This window comes from Brassica napus, chromosome A5 (genome assembly GCF_020379485.1).
Source record: "Brassica napus cultivar Da-Ae chromosome A5, Da-Ae, whole genome shotgun sequence".
Classification (NCBI taxonomy): domain Eukaryota; kingdom Viridiplantae; phylum Streptophyta; class Magnoliopsida; order Brassicales; family Brassicaceae; genus Brassica; species Brassica napus.
This window is the reverse complement of record NC_063438.1, coordinates 9,448,079-9,467,800: the sequence shown is the minus strand read 5'-3', so window position 1 is coordinate 9,467,800 and position 19,722 is coordinate 9,448,079. Positions and strand designations below refer to the sequence as shown.

General features: G+C 28.6%; 2 protein-coding genes across 2 annotated transcripts; both read left to right on the top strand.

Moving 5' to 3' along the window:
- Positions 1–8,704: 8,704 nt before the first annotated feature.
- LOC125609505 lies at positions 8,705–9,652 on the top strand. Its single transcript, XM_048780982.1, has one exon. It carries the CDS (start codon positions 9,114–9,116, stop codon positions 9,564–9,566), a length of 453 nt encoding a protein of 150 aa, XP_048636939.1. The 5' UTR covers positions 8,705–9,113; the 3' UTR covers positions 9,567–9,652.
- A 6,957-nt stretch (positions 9,653–16,609) lies between these two features.
- LOC125609504 (putative ubiquitin-conjugating enzyme E2 38) lies at positions 16,610–18,360 on the top strand. Its single transcript, XM_048780981.1, has 6 exons — positions 16,610–16,651; positions 16,997–17,179; positions 17,270–17,333; positions 17,418–17,557; positions 17,642–17,953; positions 18,041–18,360. The coding sequence occupies exons 1-6, from the start codon at positions 16,628–16,630 to the stop codon at positions 18,293–18,295; spliced, it is 978 nt and encodes a 325-aa protein (XP_048636938.1). The 5' UTR covers positions 16,610–16,627; the 3' UTR covers positions 18,296–18,360.
- The last annotated feature ends 1,362 nt before the right edge of the window (positions 18,361–19,722 follow it).

Sequence of the window (19,722 nt, the reverse complement as noted above, 5' to 3'; positions counted from 1 at the left end):
GAAGCAAAAAAAAGAAATCAAGGCCTATTTATCAAAGGTATTTTTTATAAAAAAAAAAGCTTTAAAGGAAATGGGTAAAAGAGGAATAGAATCCATTACCTCGCTCACACAAAACAGCTAAACTAACCACTAGCCTACTTGAAACTTTGGTATTTTATCGGCCGATTTAATACTTAACTAAACTAGGGCCGGAAGCCCAAGCTTCTAATGCTTCCCCTCAGAGACGGTACTTGGGACAAGGTTTTAAATTTTAACAATAATTTCAATACGCTTAAACCATCTCAACGTATACGCTTAAACCATCTCAACGTATAACTGTAATGTATATGGAATCAAATCTTGATTTTGCTCATGTGTTCTTAGGTTGACTGACTTTTTTATCGAGAGTTATGGCTCATTGCAGAAACCCAAGCCTTAAGCTTTTGTGGGTGTTTTTTCTTCTTCTTCTTCTTCTTCTTCTTCTTTCACGATGCTCACTTGAAATTCTAAAGAGAAGGAAAAGATCTGTCTCCTTCTTATGTTGCTGGTGCTTAGGCCGCCATGCTGCTCCTGCTGAACCTTGCATTTGTTGTATTTGTCTTGGCAACAAAGTTAAATTTAAATAGGAACAAAACCGGGCCATCAAACCGATTTTGACATCGATAAGGAATATCCTTCCTGTGCTGGACTGTTGGATATATATAGTAGTGAAGATGGAAGCATAACATTATCAAGAAGAAGCGTGGAGAGGAAGTCTACAAGCTTATGGGAAGGATCACATGTTATCTTGTCTAGACTTAGCGACCTTAGTCAAACATGTGTGAACTGGATAAACGTGTTTTGTGCGCCCTGTTTTTCATCTTTTCTGTTTTGTTGTGCTTCTTCTCTCTGTTATATGCAAAGCGTCATCTTCGTCAATCTGACTCTCTTGTGCATTGATTTGCTTTTGGTACGTGTTTGACGCTAAAGGTTTTAGGGAGATGTCTTTGAAGCTGAAGTTTCATCACATGGACCAGTTCCATGCATGATGCAGCTGTTGCTTCACCTATATTTCGTATATGACATATATTATATATATAGCCTTTTCAAAAAAAAAAAACACATGTATATATATACTGTTTAGAGTATCTGGATAGTCAAGAAAAATCAATTCTATCTTTTGTTGTTTTTCAGGAAAAATGACAATTCAAGAACCGATAAACAACAACTGGTGAAAGAACGTCCATTTCTACATGTTTGTTGACGAAGAAACGCATTCATAACTTAAGAACACTTTGAGTTACACAAACAATACAAGAGAGTGGGATTGTGGAGGATCATTGTTGTTCATAATGTCATTCTTAAGAAGTCTTCTATTTTGGTATTGAAATAATATTTCTTAAGAAGTCTACTCTACAAAAGACATTTTGAGAAGTTTTTCTTTGTAAATATTGGCTTAATTTTGAATTTAATTTTTTTTCGAAAATGCCAGAGAAGACTTCTTGAGAAGTCTTCTTGGAATAACATGTTAATTTTGTAATTGACCGAAGTTTGTCAGAAACTTGACTTTTTATAGAAGATTTCCCGAGAAGTCTTCTCAATATCGCAAGAAGTCTACATGGGATACTTTTGTAATTGACTATATTTGACTTTTCCAGAGAAGACTATAGAAGTCTTCTGTACCAAAGATTTGACCAAAATCCGAAATAAAATTTGAGAGAAGTCTTCTCATTAATATTAAATGTTTCACTATTATTTTTCAATTGCAAAAGTAACCCACACAAAATTCTTGCGACATTGAGAAGACTTTCAGAAGACTTCTATAGAAGTTTTTTCGAGAAGACTTCACGAGAAATCTTCTATAAAAAGTCAAATTTCTGACAAACTTCGGTTAATTGCAAAACTAACCTATTTATCCGAGAAAACTTCTCTAGGATTTTTGGGGTTTTTTTCTTAATAAAGGAAAGTTAAAAGACTTCTAAGGAAATCTTCTTGATGGAGAACACAATTTACGAAGTCTTCTACAAGTCTTCGCAAATAGATCTGAGAAAAAAAATGATTAGATTACTTGTTTAGCTTCTCCAACCAGAACTTCACTACAAAAGGTACCAAGTCGTTAATGACCACGAATCATGAGCTTCAATGTCTTTATTAACCTTACAAAGTTCAGAATCAAAATCTTGGTTTTTTTGGATAAATTTGAAGAAAGAGTGAAAGAGATGTGATTTTTTGTGCATAAGTAATGAGATATGAAGAGTCAAAATAGAAACTTTGGTTTTTTAAGAGCTTTAAATTGGTTGTTCATGATGGTTAGTGTATTGATGGTAATTGCAATATTGTAAATACTTGGTGAAAATGAGGATGATAGGGTAAAATAATCACTTTCAAAAAAAAGAAAAAAAAATATAATGACATTTTCGTGAATAACTTGAACTTCTAGGGTTAATAGGAAAAAAAATTTCAAAAGAAGTATGGTTTAATTTTGTGTTTGACTTGTAATTTTAGGTCATATTTGAAAAAAAAGATCTTTTCAAAATTGGGTCAAGCAAAATATTTAGATTTATATCCTAATTTTTATTTGGGTTTTTATCAAATATGACAAAAATTTCAACTCAAACATAAAAATAAGCTATGCTTTTTTGAAACTTTCTTTTTCCTTATTCACCTTAGAAGTTCGAGTTATTCACGAAAATGCAATTACTTTTTTTTTTCTTTTTTTTCGAAAATGAGTCTTTTACCTTATCATCCTCATCTTCACCAATTATTTACAATATTGCCAATACCATCAATACACTAACCACCATGAACAACCAATTTGAAGCACCAAAGTTTCAATTTTTACTCTTCATATCTCATTTCTTATGCACACAAATCACATCTCTTTTACTCTCTCTTCAAATTCATCCAAAAAAATCAAGATTTTGATTCCAAGCTTTGTAACGTTCATAGAGACATTGAAGCTCATAATCTGTGGCCATTAACGACTTGGTAGCTTTTGTAGTGAAGTTCTAGGTGCTTGGAGAAGATAAGCAAGCCATCTCATAGATTCAAAGTATGAAATCTTTTTTTTCTCAGATCTGTTCGCGAAGACTTTCAGAGGACTTTGGGAAGACTTTCAGAAAACTTTGCTAGATGTGTTCTCCATCAAGAAGATTTCCCTAGAAGTCTTCTAACTTTCCTTTTTAAGAAAAAAAAACCAAAAAAATCTCAGAGAAGACTTCTCGAAAAGTCTTCTCGGATAAAAATGTTAGTTTTGCAACTGGCCGAAGTTTGTCGGAAATTTGACTTTTTATAGACTTCTCAGGGAAAACTTCTATAGAAGTATTCTAAAAGTTTTTCCGAAGTCTTCACACTATCGCAAGAAGTCTGCGTGGGTTGCTTTTGCAATTGAAAAATAATAGTAAAAGATTTAATATTAATGAGAAGACTTCTTTGGAAGACTTCTATAGAAATCATTTCTGAAAATGTCGAATATAGTCAATTGCAAAAGTATCCAAGGTAGAATTCTTACGACATGGAGAAGACTTCGGTCAATTGCAAAACTAACATGTTTATCCAAAAAGACTTGTCGAGAAGTCTTTTCTGGCATTTTAGAGAATTTTCAAACTCAAAATTAAGCCAATATTTACCAAAGAAAACTTCTCAAAATGTCTTCTTTAAAGTAGACTTCTTAAGAAGTTTTTCTTCGTAAATTTGCAATTGCAAAAATGACCTAAATAGATGACCTTTTAGGAAGTCTTCTACGCCAATGTTTATTAAACTTTCATTTTGTCTACAATTAAAATGACTTTTTAATATTTTCTTATTAATTCATGTGTATTAATAAATATTGGGCCTTGTGGATGAAATTCATAACTTATTTGGTGATAATTATGAGATTTCAAATATTTATGTTTGCTGATGTTTCTAGCTAATCCGAGAAGAGATTTTTCTGGAGAAGTCTTCTACGTTAGATTTTCAAGTGTAAAGTAACTTCAAGATATGTTTTTAACTTTCAATAGTGTTAAGTAACTTCAAGAATATCAAGTCATGTGTTTAATGTATATTTTTGGATCATAAGATATAATTTTTAACCTACATGAGATTTAAAATTTCAACTTTCACTTAAAATTCAAGTTTGATCTTTTGTGGATTTAACTAAGTTTTCTTGTGAAGTCTTCTCTCTTTGAAGTCTTCTCTCTTAGTTTTAGTAAATTTGACTAAGTTTTTGTGTAGTTGTGTTTTGTTATGAGTTGATAGAATGATTTAAAATTTCTTGGTATGCTGTATCAATAACTTCAATAATGTCAAGTACTTTTGGAAAAACGTGAACATATTTACCAAATTCTTTTGATTAACATCTCTTCAAGTTTATAAAAGAATTCACAACTAAAATAGTACACATACAAATAATAAAACAGACCATAAACAAAACTACACATGGAGCTAGATATCATTTCTTAATATAGATAAGCTTGAACTCCACTTGACATCATTCATTTGTACCAATTTGGGCAGAATACTTCGTGGGAAATCTTCTAGCATAAAATACATTAGAAGACTTCTTGGGAAGTCTTCCGAAAATCTTCTAAGAAGTTTTTCAAAGTCTACTCAGATCTGAAAAATATATGCATACTCAAAAACATTCAAACGGATTCAAGACAGAGAAATCTTCAAAAATAAATTTTTATGCTTAAACAATAAACAAAAAAATCACATTAGGTTGAATCTATAACTTTTTAGAATCTAATACATAAATACATATCCAAAATTTGTACCACTTTGGGCAGAAAACTTAGGAAGACTTTCTGAAGACTTCGTGGAATGTCTTCTAGCATAAAATGCATTCGAAGACTTCTCAAGAATTCTTCCGAGAGTCTTCTAAGAGTCTTCTGGGAAGTCTTCTACCGTCTAACTCAGATCTGAAAAATTCAGATAAAACTTCAAAAATATTGTTTTTATGCTTAATAATAAACAAAACAGACACTTTAGGCTGAATCTATAACTTTTTAGAATCTCATTTATAAAACACACAAAATACATATCCAAAATTTGTATCACTTTGGGCAGAAGTTCTAGCATAAAATGCATAGGCTTGCATAGAAGTCTTCCGAGAGTCTTCTAAGAAGTCTTTCGAAGTCTGTCTCAGATCTGAAAAATCTGCAAATTCAAAAACATTGACATGGCTTCAAATCAGAAAAAACTTTAAAAATATAATTTTATGCTTCAACAATAAACAAAACAGTCACATTAGGTTGAATCTATAGTTTTTTTTTATAATTTAATATATAAAACACACAATAATACATATCCAAAAGTTATAAATCTACTTTTGAAGGAGTGAAAGATGAGAACCATGTAATGAAAAACCTGTAAAAACAAGATAAATTAGTGAAAAGACATAAAAGAAATGAGAAATGGATTAAGAGTTTGGTGTTTTGATGTTCAAAGAGATTAGAGAGAGGTTGGAGAGTTTTAGAGTGAGAAACATTGCATTTTTGTTGAAGCCATTTGAGAAGAAAAAGGAGAATGTGTAAATTTTATTTATAAATGAAGACAAAAAATTCTAATTAGATAAAATATTTTTGATACAGAAGACTTTTTGGAAAAAAATTTCATACCCTAAAATAAAATACATGTGAAGACTGCTGGAAGACTTCGCTTTAGGCGAGAAACTTTAATTCTACTAAAATTTAGGCGGGAAACTTAAATTCTATAAACATTTAGGCGGAAATATGCTAGAAGACTTCTTGGGAAGTTCTCTTGTGAAGTCTTCTGGAAGTCTTCTTGGAAAGTCTTCCAAACCACAACCTAATCAAATAACTAACTAAATAGTAAATAACAATTCATTAAACTTAAAATAAACTTATAAAGTGTTTAATATACATAAAATTAAACACATGTAGGTCAGATTTTTGAAGCTAAGATTCCAAAATCTAACCCTAAATATAAATAATACTATAACATATGTTACTAAACCTAAACCAAAGTCTTTTCAGAGTCTTCCAGACCCTATAATCAAATAACTAGGCAAAAAACACTTCTTTAAACTTAAATGAAACGTGTTTAAATCAAGTTTTTAGATAGTCACTAAACATGTCAAACTATTTTTTTTTTTTAAAGATAAGGTTTCAAAATCTAACCCTAAAAATACCAACAATAATATAACATATGTTACCAAACCTAAACCAAAGGCTATCATGACTCAATCTACATTTTTAAAATAATTGAATTTTAGTAAAACTAAATTTCCATCATTTAGAAATGCTTATTAATACATGATTTTGATTTTTTTTTCTTTCAAAATATTTTTTTTATAAAATTTATTAATTACTTTTAAAATCTAATACATGAGAATATTTTCCTTAGAAGACTGGAAGACTTCGATTTAGGCGGGAAACCTAAATTCTTCTAAAATTTAGGTGGAACCATAAATTCTACTAAAATTTAGGCGGGATATGCCAGAAGACATCTTGGGAAGTCTTTTGTGAGTCTTCGGATCCTATAATCGAATAACTAGCAAAAACACTTCCTTAAACTTTTAAGATACTTAGAAAGTGTTTAAATCAAGTTATTAGATAGTTTCTAAACACATATAGGTCAAAAACAATTTTTAAAAAGATAAGATTTTGAAATCTAACCCTAAAAATACCAACAATACTATAACATTAGGTAGTAACCCGTGCTATGCGGAGAGTAAAATAGTTTATTAGATTATTTATTGTATGTCGTACTAAAGGATTTGTTGTATAGTTTTTTTCTGGGGATGAGCATCATATATTCGTTCGGATTTATTTAATCTATTCGGATTTCAGATTTTTAGGGTTAAAAATTTAAATCGTATTCAGATATTTACAAATTTTGGTTTGGATTTGGTTCGAATCATTGCCAGTTCGATTCAGATTTGAGTTCGGATACCCATTTTAATTATGTATTTTTAACGAAAATCAAAATAAAGTTAATATTAAAGTAAAATAATATAAAACATAAAAAATGTAATAATGTAAGACTAAATATTTAAATTTACATAAAAATTAGTTCAATTTAAATATTTGGATGGAGAACAAATAAATATTTTTTGTATTTTGAACACTTTCTGTTATTTTTAGATATTTACTTGTGACTATGTTGATAATTTTAGATATTTTCATATTTTTGAATATCTAACAGATATAAATTTAAAATAATTAACATATTTAAATATATAATTGTGATTTAGATATTTCTGGTATCCAAGTTATTTTAGTGTGGATCAGATTAAAGTCTGGTTATCTGGATATTAAATTTTTAGATCCATCTGAGTAATTAATCAGTTTTAGTTTGTGGTTAGTATTGCTTTCAAATCTAGTTCAGTTTGTTTTTTGGGATTCTTATATTTTATCCATACTTACTTTCTTCTACTAGTATAAAGCAAAATAAAATAAATGTAAAACAAATATTCTCGGTTTATTTAACATACATAATTATTGAACTATACTTTAAAAATACCAATAAAATGGTTGAGAGTCATGTCATTTTTTTTGGGCATGTTGCAAATTGACGTAGTCTAAAACTAATAACTGGTATTTTCTTATAATGTGATATCTTCACCCATCACATGAATTATGTTTTCAATCGATTTCACAAATTTTCTTTTCTTTTAAAACTTTTCTGATTTCTGATTTTTTCTTGTAATCAAATTATATTTCTAATTTTTGATCTGATATGAAAACTCCGTAAAGAAAAACAATATTTGCTTAACTAAACATCCGACTTTGTGTGTAGTATTTTTACCTCAATTTCCTTAATTCATAACCAATCACAATTCTTTATTGTTTTCGTATACAGAAGCCTCAACCATGACTAAGTTCGGCAAGATACAAAACTTTCAATTTCTAAAAACATTCTCATTCAATCATTTTAGTTGATGTGAATCGCAATAATTTTTTAATTTCTTTCTTTCAAAATGATATTGTTTAGTAGTTGTACGGAGAAAACTTCATTTTACTAATACAAAGGTTAAAAGTTGAAGAACTAAAAATAAGAGGATTAAAAAAAATTAGTGTCAACACATTAAATTTATGCGGTTGAATTAAAAAAATAATATGTGAACGCATTAATTTTTAAATGATTGTGAGGCCGACAAGTCATCATACTCAAATTGAAATCGATGTGAGGCTGACACGTGTTCAATATATAGTGTGAAAGCATTAACTCACAATTCTTCTCTTTTAATATATAGGGGATATGTTACCAAAACCTAAACCAATGACTATCATGAATTAATTTACATTCACTCATCTATGTTGAAAATAATTTAATTTTAGTAAAACTAAATTTACATCATTTAGAAATATTTATTATTACATGATTTCAATTTTTTCCCATCAAAATATTTTTTATTAAAATTTTAAATTATTATAAAGATCTACTGATCGAGACAACTTACAAAGAAGTTTTCTCTGAAAATATTTCTTTGTAAGTCTTCTCATGCGAAGGGTTATAATAGCAAAACTCAATACTTGTTTTATGTTTGATCATAAGGAGGTTGTTGTAATTTCATTAGATTTTTGGTTTACTTTTGCATTTGATTGAATTTTGGATACACTTTTGTATTCAAAATCAAATTTTGAGTCATTTTTGACAATTTCTCTTTTTAATATACTTATTTAATTAAGTTCAAATAACTTGATAAATTAAAATTAATGACTCATCGGTTAAAATTATTGAGAACATGAAAAATAAAAAAACATTATCTAAAATTCTAAAAACATGACAAGTGATCAAATTCAATTCTCAAAATAATAGTATTGATTTTAGAATTTAATTTAATCATATAATGAAGAATTAATTGGGACGTGGGATTTAAAATTGTCTACCTGCCCTTCCTAGAAGAGAGAAAATAAAATTGTTCATAGCGTGACCCATATCAAACCAAGAACCTTATTATAAAACCCTTTCTATATAAAAAGTATCTATACTAATTAAAGAAATGAAAAATCATGTAATCTGTCAAAAGTCCAAATCCCAAAATCAGATCATCTCTCTTCCCAAAAGCCAAGTCCATACCTTCCTCCTTCATTCATTTCCTAAACCAGCAAGATCCTGTGAACAAAAGCTTTCCATTTTTCCTTTTTAACTCACAATCATCGTTTACTCCATCTGATAAAACCCACAAACTCTCTTTCTTTTTCATCATGACTACAGCAACTTCGATGAACCCATCTCTCTTTCGTGTAATCTGTATACTCCATTCTGTAATAGCTCTAACGAGTGGAACCCTGATGATGTTCTACACAGAGAAAGCGTCCATCTTTGGACCAGGAAGTGAGATTGCTAGCAAACTAAAGGGTTCAACGCCACATGATGAGCTTCTCATTCAGATTTCTCAGTCGTTCTCTGGTTTGCTTCTCTTTGCCATTGGGTTTGTACTGTTCATGGTGTCTTTCGTGAAAGACAGAGAGTTTCATAGCTTCTTCGCTGGAGGGTCTGTGATTCTTTACGTGTTAATGGCTTCGTGGAGGGTTTTGTTCGAGTGGAGAATCGAAGATCTTGCTTATGAATGGCCTAAACAAGCTCTTGGAGACATAGCTTTGGGGATCTCTTGGGTTTTCTTTCTTGTTTATTCATGGAGAGAAAAGTACGATTGATTGGTTGATGATGTAATTAGTTTTTGTTCTAACTTGTGGGATAAGTATAAAGATTTCATCTTCAGATTTGGTAAAAAGGAAACTGAAAACATTTGTCCGAATTCAGACAAGATCAAACAATAAACAGTTTGGATTCACATATATATTCAGAAGATCAAAGTATTAAAACGACTGATTTTTTTTAAATATATTTTGTGTTGTTTTTTAATGTCTTGTTCTATATTAATATATGCTGTGTAGATCCCCTATTAATCCATCGAAAATCATTCTGAAAGGAGAATCTGATATTCTTATTTTAGATTACATATTTACATTATTATATTTGTTACTCTTGTCAATGTGTGAAAAAAACGTAAACATATGTTTACATGCTAGTTATAATAAATGATGGAATTTTGAAGGATCATATGATGTACAGGTTGTTTCATGAGTGTCTTGCACACGCAGTATTAGCTTACTTTAGTTGGTAAATCGTGCACATGGCCGGGAATGACATTATGTACGTGTCCGAAGCTTCCTTACAGTCAAATCCTAACATATAGAAATCAGCAACGTTCTGACTGACACTCCTTGCATTCTTAGTTGTCTCATCTTCCCCAAATTGCACTTAAGCTACCAACGCGAGTTTCCCTAACATAATTCTTAATAAAAATATAATAAGACAATTCTCTTGCATGCTTAAAATAACATGAACATTGATTTGGTTTTATTACATGAAAATTCAAGAGTTCCCCTAACATTATTTACGTACATAAAAAATATAATACGGCAATTCTCTTGCTTTGAATAACATGCATATTGGGTGGCCCATAATCTATTAAAGACAGAGAAAGAAAAAGAAGTGTTAGAACCAAGTATCACTAAGCTCCAAGCCTTTGCTTAAAAATTAAAGGTGCCTAAAAAAATATGTCATCTTATATGGCAATTGTTAATCGATCATGTGGCAGTAACGAGGGTAAGGCGTACTATGAGGTGTGATAACTATTGCCCAAAGTGTGGTGACTAAAATAAATCTGTAACTCATGCCAATTTTGAATGCCCGCAAGCTCTACAAGTTTGGTCACTATCATCAACTCCAACAAGTTCTGATGTTTTTTCAGTACCAAGCGTCTACACAAATATAGATTACATGTTCTGGATTACCTCATTGGTTCACCATGAATTCATTCCACACCCCCACATTGTGATTGATTTGCCATTCCCCACACATGTTTTGAAGCCCTAAGCTAAGAGTTCTTTACCAACTTGTATGCTTCTCCAACCATAAGATGGTTTTAATTAATCCTATTTTGGCTGATAGAAAATCATTATTTTTTGAAATATTTGCTCGTAAACTGATGTATCTTGGTATTTACTAATTATTTATATATTGTTTTTAGTGATTTTTTCGGTTTTTAGTCTTTTATCTATGTTTTCAGATACTATAGGTGTAGGTAGATATAAGAGTTTAACTTAAACAATAAAAAGATAATACATAGATATAGATATAAATGTCTACTTATGTTAATGATTTTCTTTTCTTGTATAATAATATTACATTTTTTTATCAAACCGTTTTAGCGGTGAATAATATTTATTTAAATTAAACCAATTTTAAATAAAAAACAGATAAATGTACTACTTTTATATAATTTATCATATTTAACGCATATGGTAATTTTATTTTAATATAATATAGACTATAATTATAAAATTTATAAGGGCAGCATATAATATTTTTATAATAAATTTTTAATTAACATTAATTTATATTATTATTATATTACATATTACAAAATTAATTAATACAATAGTTTATTAAAAACAATTTGAAAATTTTAATAAGATTTTTGTTAGATTTTCTCAACAGATTATGTTATAATTAAAAATATTATTCATATCTATTTATTAATGTAAATAATTAATAATAATGAAATGGTCATACTATGACTTTTGTACAATATAATTTTGGGAAAATTGTTTTTTTAGAACAAAAAATAGTAATTATGTCCCTTTATACTAATCTATACTACTTTATGTCCCATTAGACTAATTTTTTTCAAAATGGCAGTAATGCCCTTAAAATTATAATTTTTTATTCCTTTTTCGTTTTTTTTTTTTTTTTTTGTTCCTTTTTTGTTTTTTTATTTTTTTAAAAAAAAATCGATTTTTTTTTTCAAAATATAAAAGTGAATATTCCCAAATATTTTGTTTCCATATTTTTAGGAACTGATTTCTTATCCATAGAATACAACTAATATGTAGAAATCGGTTTCTACAGTTTTTTAGAACTATAGTAATGTTTAGATTTTGATTTCTACATGTTTTAGATCCTCCTATACATTAAAAGAGAAGTCACTTTAGTGATTTTTGCTGAGGTGGCACTCATATAGAGCTTCTCAGGAAAAACGTTATAATTCTATTGGCTGGTTTTTTTGAATTTTTCTTTTTCATTTATTTTAATCAATCACTTATGTAGACAAGCCCAAAACTATTGTCGATTTCGTTAAGCCCATATATAGCTAGAGGATAATAATTATCGATTTAGTTTAGCCTTGGGTAACCGTTCGGGTTCGGGTCGGGTATTTCAGATTTTCGGGTATTTCGGTATAGAGGTGTAGAACCCGTTCGGGTATTTCTGTACTTCGGGTCGGGTTCGGGTATTTTTAGTTCGGATTCGGTTATTTCGGATCTGGTTCGGATATTTAGATTTTGAAAAAAAAAATTAAAATTTTCATTTCTCAAGTTTCTTATATTTAAAAATATAACTTTCACTCAGTGAAGAAGGTATTTTTGAATATTTTAAATATTAAAAAATTCAAACATGTTTATTAATATTATTTTTAAATTATTTATCGTTGTTTAAAGAATAAATTTATCATAATTTTAAAATAATTTACAGAATGTTATAAATTATTAATAAAATTAAATTTACTTTATATTGAATATTTGTTTATTGTTAAATATTTTTTTGAATTTCTTTTTGATTTATATTTTCCATCGACACTACTAAAAAGGAAAGCCCTCTAAATACTTACCTTATTTTGTAATTTCGATATATCATTTAATTCATCGATCCCACTATAATAGGAAAGTACCATTGAATACTAATTGCAAGGGAAAACATAATTTAATGACCAATTAACATCACTTTCCAAATGACTTACATAATATTATTAATAACTATTTATGGTAACTAATTGTCGAAAGTATGGTATATAAATCCATTTTATTAATTCAAATAAATATTTTGGATTCCAAATGACTTACATAATATTATTAATAACTATTTATGGTAACTAATTGTCGAAAGTATGGTATATAAAGTCATTTTATCAATTCAAGTAAATATTTTGGTTTATTATTTTATGTAGTCTATAGATATATTAGAATATAAAGTCATTTTATCAAATCAAATAATTTATTTTAATTCATCGATCTCCTATAAAAGAAAGTAACATTGAATACTGATTGAAAAGAAAAAAATAATTTAATCCCTCTATTAACATTACTTGCGCAACAATATTAGTTAATACACGTAATAATTAGTTTCCTTATTACAAATGGAAAGAATTCTCTTGATTTTGTTGATTGATTTTTTAGAATTTATTTTTCGATTTATTTTAATCATCGACACTACTAAAAATGAAATCACTTTAATACTTAACTTTTGTGTTTTCTCGATTCAAAGAACATCTTTTTGCGATCATTTCTCTGTTTAATTCATTAAATACTCACTAAATATTTTAGATGTTAGAGAAACGAAATTAATTGACAAGATATTTTCTCTCCTAAAATCATGCATTTAAAACTTAATATTTATGGTGAGACTTGTCAACCGAAATTCTGGTGCAATCTATTCACGAGATGTTCTCCTTTAGCTTTATTAACAAGATATTCCAAAAATAATATTAGCTTATAAGTATAAGATTTATTGAGAATTTATTAAAGAATATTCTATTTCTTAGCTTATCATGCAAGCTAAATCTTAGCTTACTTTCCAAATGACTTACATAATATTATTAATAACTATTTATGGTAACTAATTGTCGAAAGTATGGTATATAAATCTATTTTATTAATTCAAATAAATATTTTGGATTTCAAATGACTTACATAATATTATTAATAACTATTTATGGTAACTAATTGTCGAAAGTATGGTATATAAAGTCATTTTATCAATTCAAGTAAATATTTTGGTTTATTATTTTATGTAGTCTATAGATATATTAGAATATAAAGTCATTTTATCAAATCAAATAATTTATTTTAATTCATCGATCCCCTATAAAAGGAAAGTAACATTGAATACTGATTGAAAAGGAAAAAATAATTTAATCCCTCTATTAACATTACTTGCGCAACAATATTAGTTAATACATGTAATAATTAGTTTCCTTATTACAAATGGAAAGAATTCTCTTGATTTTGTTGATTGATTTTTTAGAATTTCTTTTTCGATTTATTTTAATCATCGACACTACTAAAAATGAAATCACATTAATACTTAACTTTTGTGTTTTCTCGATTCAAAGAACATCTTTTTGCGATCATTTCTCTGTTTAATTCATTAAATACTCACTAAATATTTTAGATGTTAGAGAAACGAAATTAATTGACAAGATATTTTCTCTCCTAAAATCATGCATTTAAAACTTAATATTTATGGTGAGACTTGTCAACCAAAATTCTGGTGCAATCTATTCACGAGATGTTCTCCTTTAGCTTTATTAACAAGATATTCCAAAAATAATATTAGCTTATAAGTATAAGATTTATTGAGAATTTATTAAAGAATATTCTATTTCTTAGCTTATCATGCAAGCTAAATCAATGAGAAACGTCTACCAATTTGCTATAAATAAGACATTCACAGTAGAAGAAACGAAATAATTGAACTTTGTATTCAGAACTTTTAATGTTAATAATGTTCTGAACTTTTTTTTCTTCTTATTTTAGAACATTAAGCTTTTATATTTCATGAGAGCTGATTTTTCTTTTGGTTTATATGCAGATACCCTATTATGACGATTTCTCCACTGAAGCTATATATGATTTGATTGTACACCTCTTTGATATATCATTTCGATAACATCTTTGTTCCTCAATCTGGTAAAAAAATTTTACTCAATTTGATAACATCTCTCAGTTAAATCATTTCAATAGCATCTTTTTGTGCTGCGAATATTTTTTTTTTTGATTTGTAGATTTATATTATTGTTTAGAATTATAAGCTTATATATACACATATTTGTTTTTTGGTTTGCTGATTGTGATTTTGTTTTATATTTTTTCAGAGATGATTTGAGAGAAGTGGTCATATTTCAGACCTCTAAGAGTTCACCATTCCGATCCTGCAAAAGATGTGCACTTAGAATGGTATTTTCTCTACTGTACATCAAAATTGGATAATCAATTATATTTTTAAAATATCTATAGTAGGATGGTATTTTCTCTACTGAAATAATATCTTATTTCCTAATCTCATGCTTTAATATTTAAACTTTAAGGACAAGATTTGTTAATTAAATCATTAGTGTAAACTACTCCCGAGATATTCTCTTTTTTATATTTAAAATGTAATTTTAGTAACAATAACATCCAAAAAAATATCTCGATTGAGGAACGTGGTAGACAAAATACATGTAAGCAGAAGAGCTTGGTAGATATAATTTTTTGCAGGTTTCTAATTGAATTTGCTTTCTTTATCGAGAAATGTATTTCATAATTTATATTATTTATGGATAATATGTTGATTTTTATTATATTTTCTTTTAATATGTCTACATAAATTTTTGTTTATTATTTAAAGAAAAATAATATTATTCACCGGAAATAAAGAATTACGACACATATACAATACAATTTTAATTAATGATAATATAAAATCTGTTATTTCTAAAACTATACACTATTTATTCTATTTTTTGAATGAAAGTATCTTCGTAAACACACAAAATATTTTGTGACGTTGCAATTATACATACACACAATATATGCCTCTTCATACTAACGTTACTGTGTTCCCTCTCGTGAAGTGCAGATCGAGAGGGAACACAGAGTGCGGGCCGGTCATGTTCTTATGCCCGCACAGGGTGCGGGCCGGTCACCTAGTTTATAGTAAATCTGTAGAAGTCGGTTTCTACGTGTTTTAGATTTATATTAATGTGTAGATTTTGATTTCTAAAGATTTTAGAACTATAGGTTAAGCGTGGAATGTGTATTCTAAATATTTTTAGAATACTCCTATTTACGTAGATCACGTATTCTAAACATTGTAGATTCAATGAAAAAAGTGGATTTCGTTTTCTACTTCGTAGAATGTCATTTCTACTTTATTTAGAACATAATATGAAATTTATAATTTTAACTTTTTTATAACTGGAAAAAATATCACCAAGTTCATATAGGTATTTTATCAAAAGTTCTTATTTTTCCAAAATTTTTTTGTTTGTAAAACTATTTATTAAATTTATTTTCAAAAATATTAAAGGGTGTTATAGGAAAATATGACACAAAATATAGATTAGTCTAAAGGGACATAGTTACCATTTTTTTGTTCTAAAAAAAACAGTTTTCCCAATTTTGTAGTGACTCTATATTTTTTTTGGAATTAAAATGACTCTATTTTCATAAAATATATTTTAATAAAATAGATTAATAAATATGTGACTCATATAAGACATAATTAATGTTTAACAATTATATTTTCATTTCATAAATCATATCTAAAATTTTACAGCTGCAAAAATTACATAACATAAATTTAACAGCAAAAAAAATTAAAATCACAGCTTCAACCAATCAAGTCAAAACTCTTCAATTTTAGAGAGATCTAACAGCAGTTTTGCTTCTTCTTTTTTTTTTCAAAAATGGAAATTCATAATTTCAAATGTGAAATAAGAAAGACCTTTGTTGACAAAAAAAGAAAAAAGAAATAAGAAACACCTTTTACAAAAGCGATTGAGAGAAATTTTCACTCTTGTTTTTTTTGGGGGTCAAACTCTTGTTTATATATATATATATATGTAGGGATACATTATTTCTCTTGTAAAAGCTCTTCTCCTTTCAGTTCGTCAATGGAGCCCGCCGTGGACAGAAAGGTTCCGTCGTCCCGTCCTTTTTGTACAGTTAAATCCGTTTTAAAATTTTAGGGCTTGGTTAATGCGCGATGATCATCTATGTGTGTTTAGGGTTTTGTTTTGATTTAGGGTTTATGTTGGTTTTGGTTCTTCTTTAATATTGTTTTACTACGGTTTCTCTTTGCTTTTTCGATTGATGGGTTTTGTTTTTTCCGTTCCCGGTGAATCATATTCGTCGTATTGATTTGTGCTACTGAGTTGAAACTGATTCGATTTATTAGGTTATATGAAATCAAAAAGCTTACATATCAATTTTATTGTTTGTGTTTGGGGACTATAATTTTTGGTGCTTTTATCTTGCTGTAGGCTGGAATTCCTGAAGTGATCGATAAGAAAAACAAAGGGAATTCTATACTAAACTATCAGCCTTGGTGGTTTCCGAATTTTAGCAGCAAGAGAACCTCAGCTCGAGCTAATTTTAAAAGATTTGACAGTGTTCAGCACTTCTCAGATCATCACTATGTTTTGAAGGGGAATGCTTCAAAGCAGGTGATGGTTACATTCTATTATCTAAGTGTTTGTTTCTTTGATTTTCAACATGCTGTAAAGTTTAGCTGCCTCTCTTTTTAATCTTATCAGCACTCAAGGACTTGGGCGAAAAAGATTCAAGCAGATTGGAAGATTCTTGAGAAGGATTTGCCAGGTTTGGTGTAATATACCAATGCTTGCAACATTTCTCTTCACCTATTTTTTTTTTAATTAAAATTAACTTTTTCTTTGCAAACAGAGACAATATTTGTGAGAGCCTGTGAATCAAGAATGGATCTTATGAGAGCTGTAATTATTGGAGCTGAAGGGACTCCTTACCATGACGGTCTTTTCTTTTTTGATATTCACTTCCCTGATACCTATCCTTCAGTGCCTCCAGTAATGTCCTCAAGAACTACTTTCTCAATATGTTCTTTCTTAAAACACTTGATAACTTTTGGAGTTTCATTTTGTTGGTGACAGATGGTTCATTACCATTCTGGTGGGCTTACAATCAACCCTAATCTATACAACTCTGGTCATGTATGCCTGAGTCTTCTCGGTACCTGGTTTGGTAATACGAGGGAGAACTGGCTCCCAAAGGAGTCCACAATGTTACAGCTTCTTGTCTCAATCCAAGGACTCATCTTGAATCGAAAACCGTACTATAACGAACCTTTCGTTGGGTGGACCAAGTGGACTCCATTAGGCGAGCCTTTTTCCAAAGGTTACAGTGAGAACGTATTCATATTGTCGTTACGAACAATGGTTTACATCATGAGGAAGCCACCAAATGTAAGTATCTAGTCAAAAGTTCAAAAATTTTGAGTTTCTTTGTTCTTTGAAGACTGTTAATAATAACAGTTGTGATGAAATGTGCAGCACTTTGAAGAGTTTGTTCGTAGCCATTACTTCGTAAGGGCTAGCGATATAGTGAAAGCAGCCAATGCTTATATAGACGGTGCTCCTGTTGGTTCCATAGTTAAAGGTACTAGCCAGGGCGGGTCCATGAAGTTTAGAACCGAAGTGGCTGTCTTTATGAAGACAGTTGTGGATGAGTTCGTTAAACTAGGAGTCAAGGAGCTTCAAGATAAACTGAAGCCACCACCTGTGATTCATACTAACACATCGAGGTAAGCCAAGTCAACCATTTTGTTTCATGTTATAAAGTCCTATTTTTGCCGTAATTTTATGATAATTAATCTTTATATGAATAATTATTGAGAAATTGAGAAATAATGATCAAATGCACATTTTAATTAGCACTTGTGTTTGATTAACTACTTTAAGATTTTAATCTTGAGTTTTGTTTTCTTTGTTCTGTCAACAGGCTGTGTTTTATATTTAGCATGCTATGTTTATTGTTTATTTTGTTGGTGGGTGGTTCATGGTAGCATCAAAGACAAGTTATCAATACTCGCCTAACACGGACGGAGTAGAGCAATGTTTTTTTTTTTTTTTAGCTTTACTATGTGGACAAGTAGTTTTTAAATTATTTATTTATCAGCAACTAAACCAATGCCTTTAATCGATTCTTTTGTTTTGATTTGAAATCTCTCAACTGAATAATAAATAAATAAAACTAGGTATTGTACCTGTACATGCGGGTATAATCTTCTTACGAATAAATATTAGTTTAAATCAAGTTAGTATGATAAGTTATATTATTTATCTCTTCAAACAAAGTAAATCAAACATCAAATTATTTATGTTTGATAAATATTTTCATTAAAACATTCAAATACTTAAAATATTTTAGAAAATATCTTTATGGAAATTTTTTACCTGATTAATATTTGATTATAAATTGTTGTATATCTTAATTTAAATATTTTATAATATAAAAATATTATGTTAAGATAACAACACAATTTTATATGAATTATCTTATTTTTTTAAAATATGATATTATTAATATAAACTTTTAAGATAACAACACAATTTGTTTTTAATTATATATATTTATTAAGATAACAAAACAATATATGAATTATCTTCTTTTTTAAAATATGATATTATTAATATAAATTTGTTTTTAATTATATAATAAAAAATATATAAAAATTCATTAAGAATAATAATAACATTAACGTGAGAACTCGAATACGAAAAATCACTTCGCAAATAATAGTATAGATGCAACCCGAATTGGTGGAGTGTCAGGCCATAACCTGGTGGTGATGTTCAAATAGACAAATATCGGGGTGGATTTGGATATATATAAACCGTAACTCACATTGGGTAGTCCATACAGAACAATATTGTTAAAATCTACTGGAGAATGGGTTGTTTGGAGGCTGGGTTATCTCGATTAACATTTTGAAACTAAGCATGTTGGATCTTTTGATGTAATATAATGATTATGAATAATATAAGAAATACTTGTTTCCCTAAATTTTCTATTTTTATATAAAAAATTTGAGCCTGTTAAAATAATAATAAAGACAAAAACAAGAAAAAAACAGGAACAAAAAGATATCCAAAGAAAATCACATTTCATATCTCCTTTTGTTCCGTCTAATGATTATATTGATGAAGCAACAAATAAAATTTAGTTCAGAGAC

Coding starts and splice junctions, on each gene's coding strand:
- LOC125609505 (XM_048780982.1), top strand. CDS start 9,114: ATGACTACAGCAACTTCGATGAACCCATCTCTCTTTCGTGTAATCTGT.
- LOC125609504 (XM_048780981.1), top strand. CDS start 16,628: ATGGAGCCCGCCGTGGACAGAAAG. Junction 17,334..17,417: donor TCTTGAGAAGGATTTGCCAG/GTTTGGTGTAAT, acceptor CTTTGCAAACAG/AGACAATATTTGTGAGAGCC. Junction 17,558..17,641: donor CCTATCCTTCAGTGCCTCCA/GTAATGTCCTCA, acceptor TGTTGGTGACAG/ATGGTTCATTACCATTCTGG.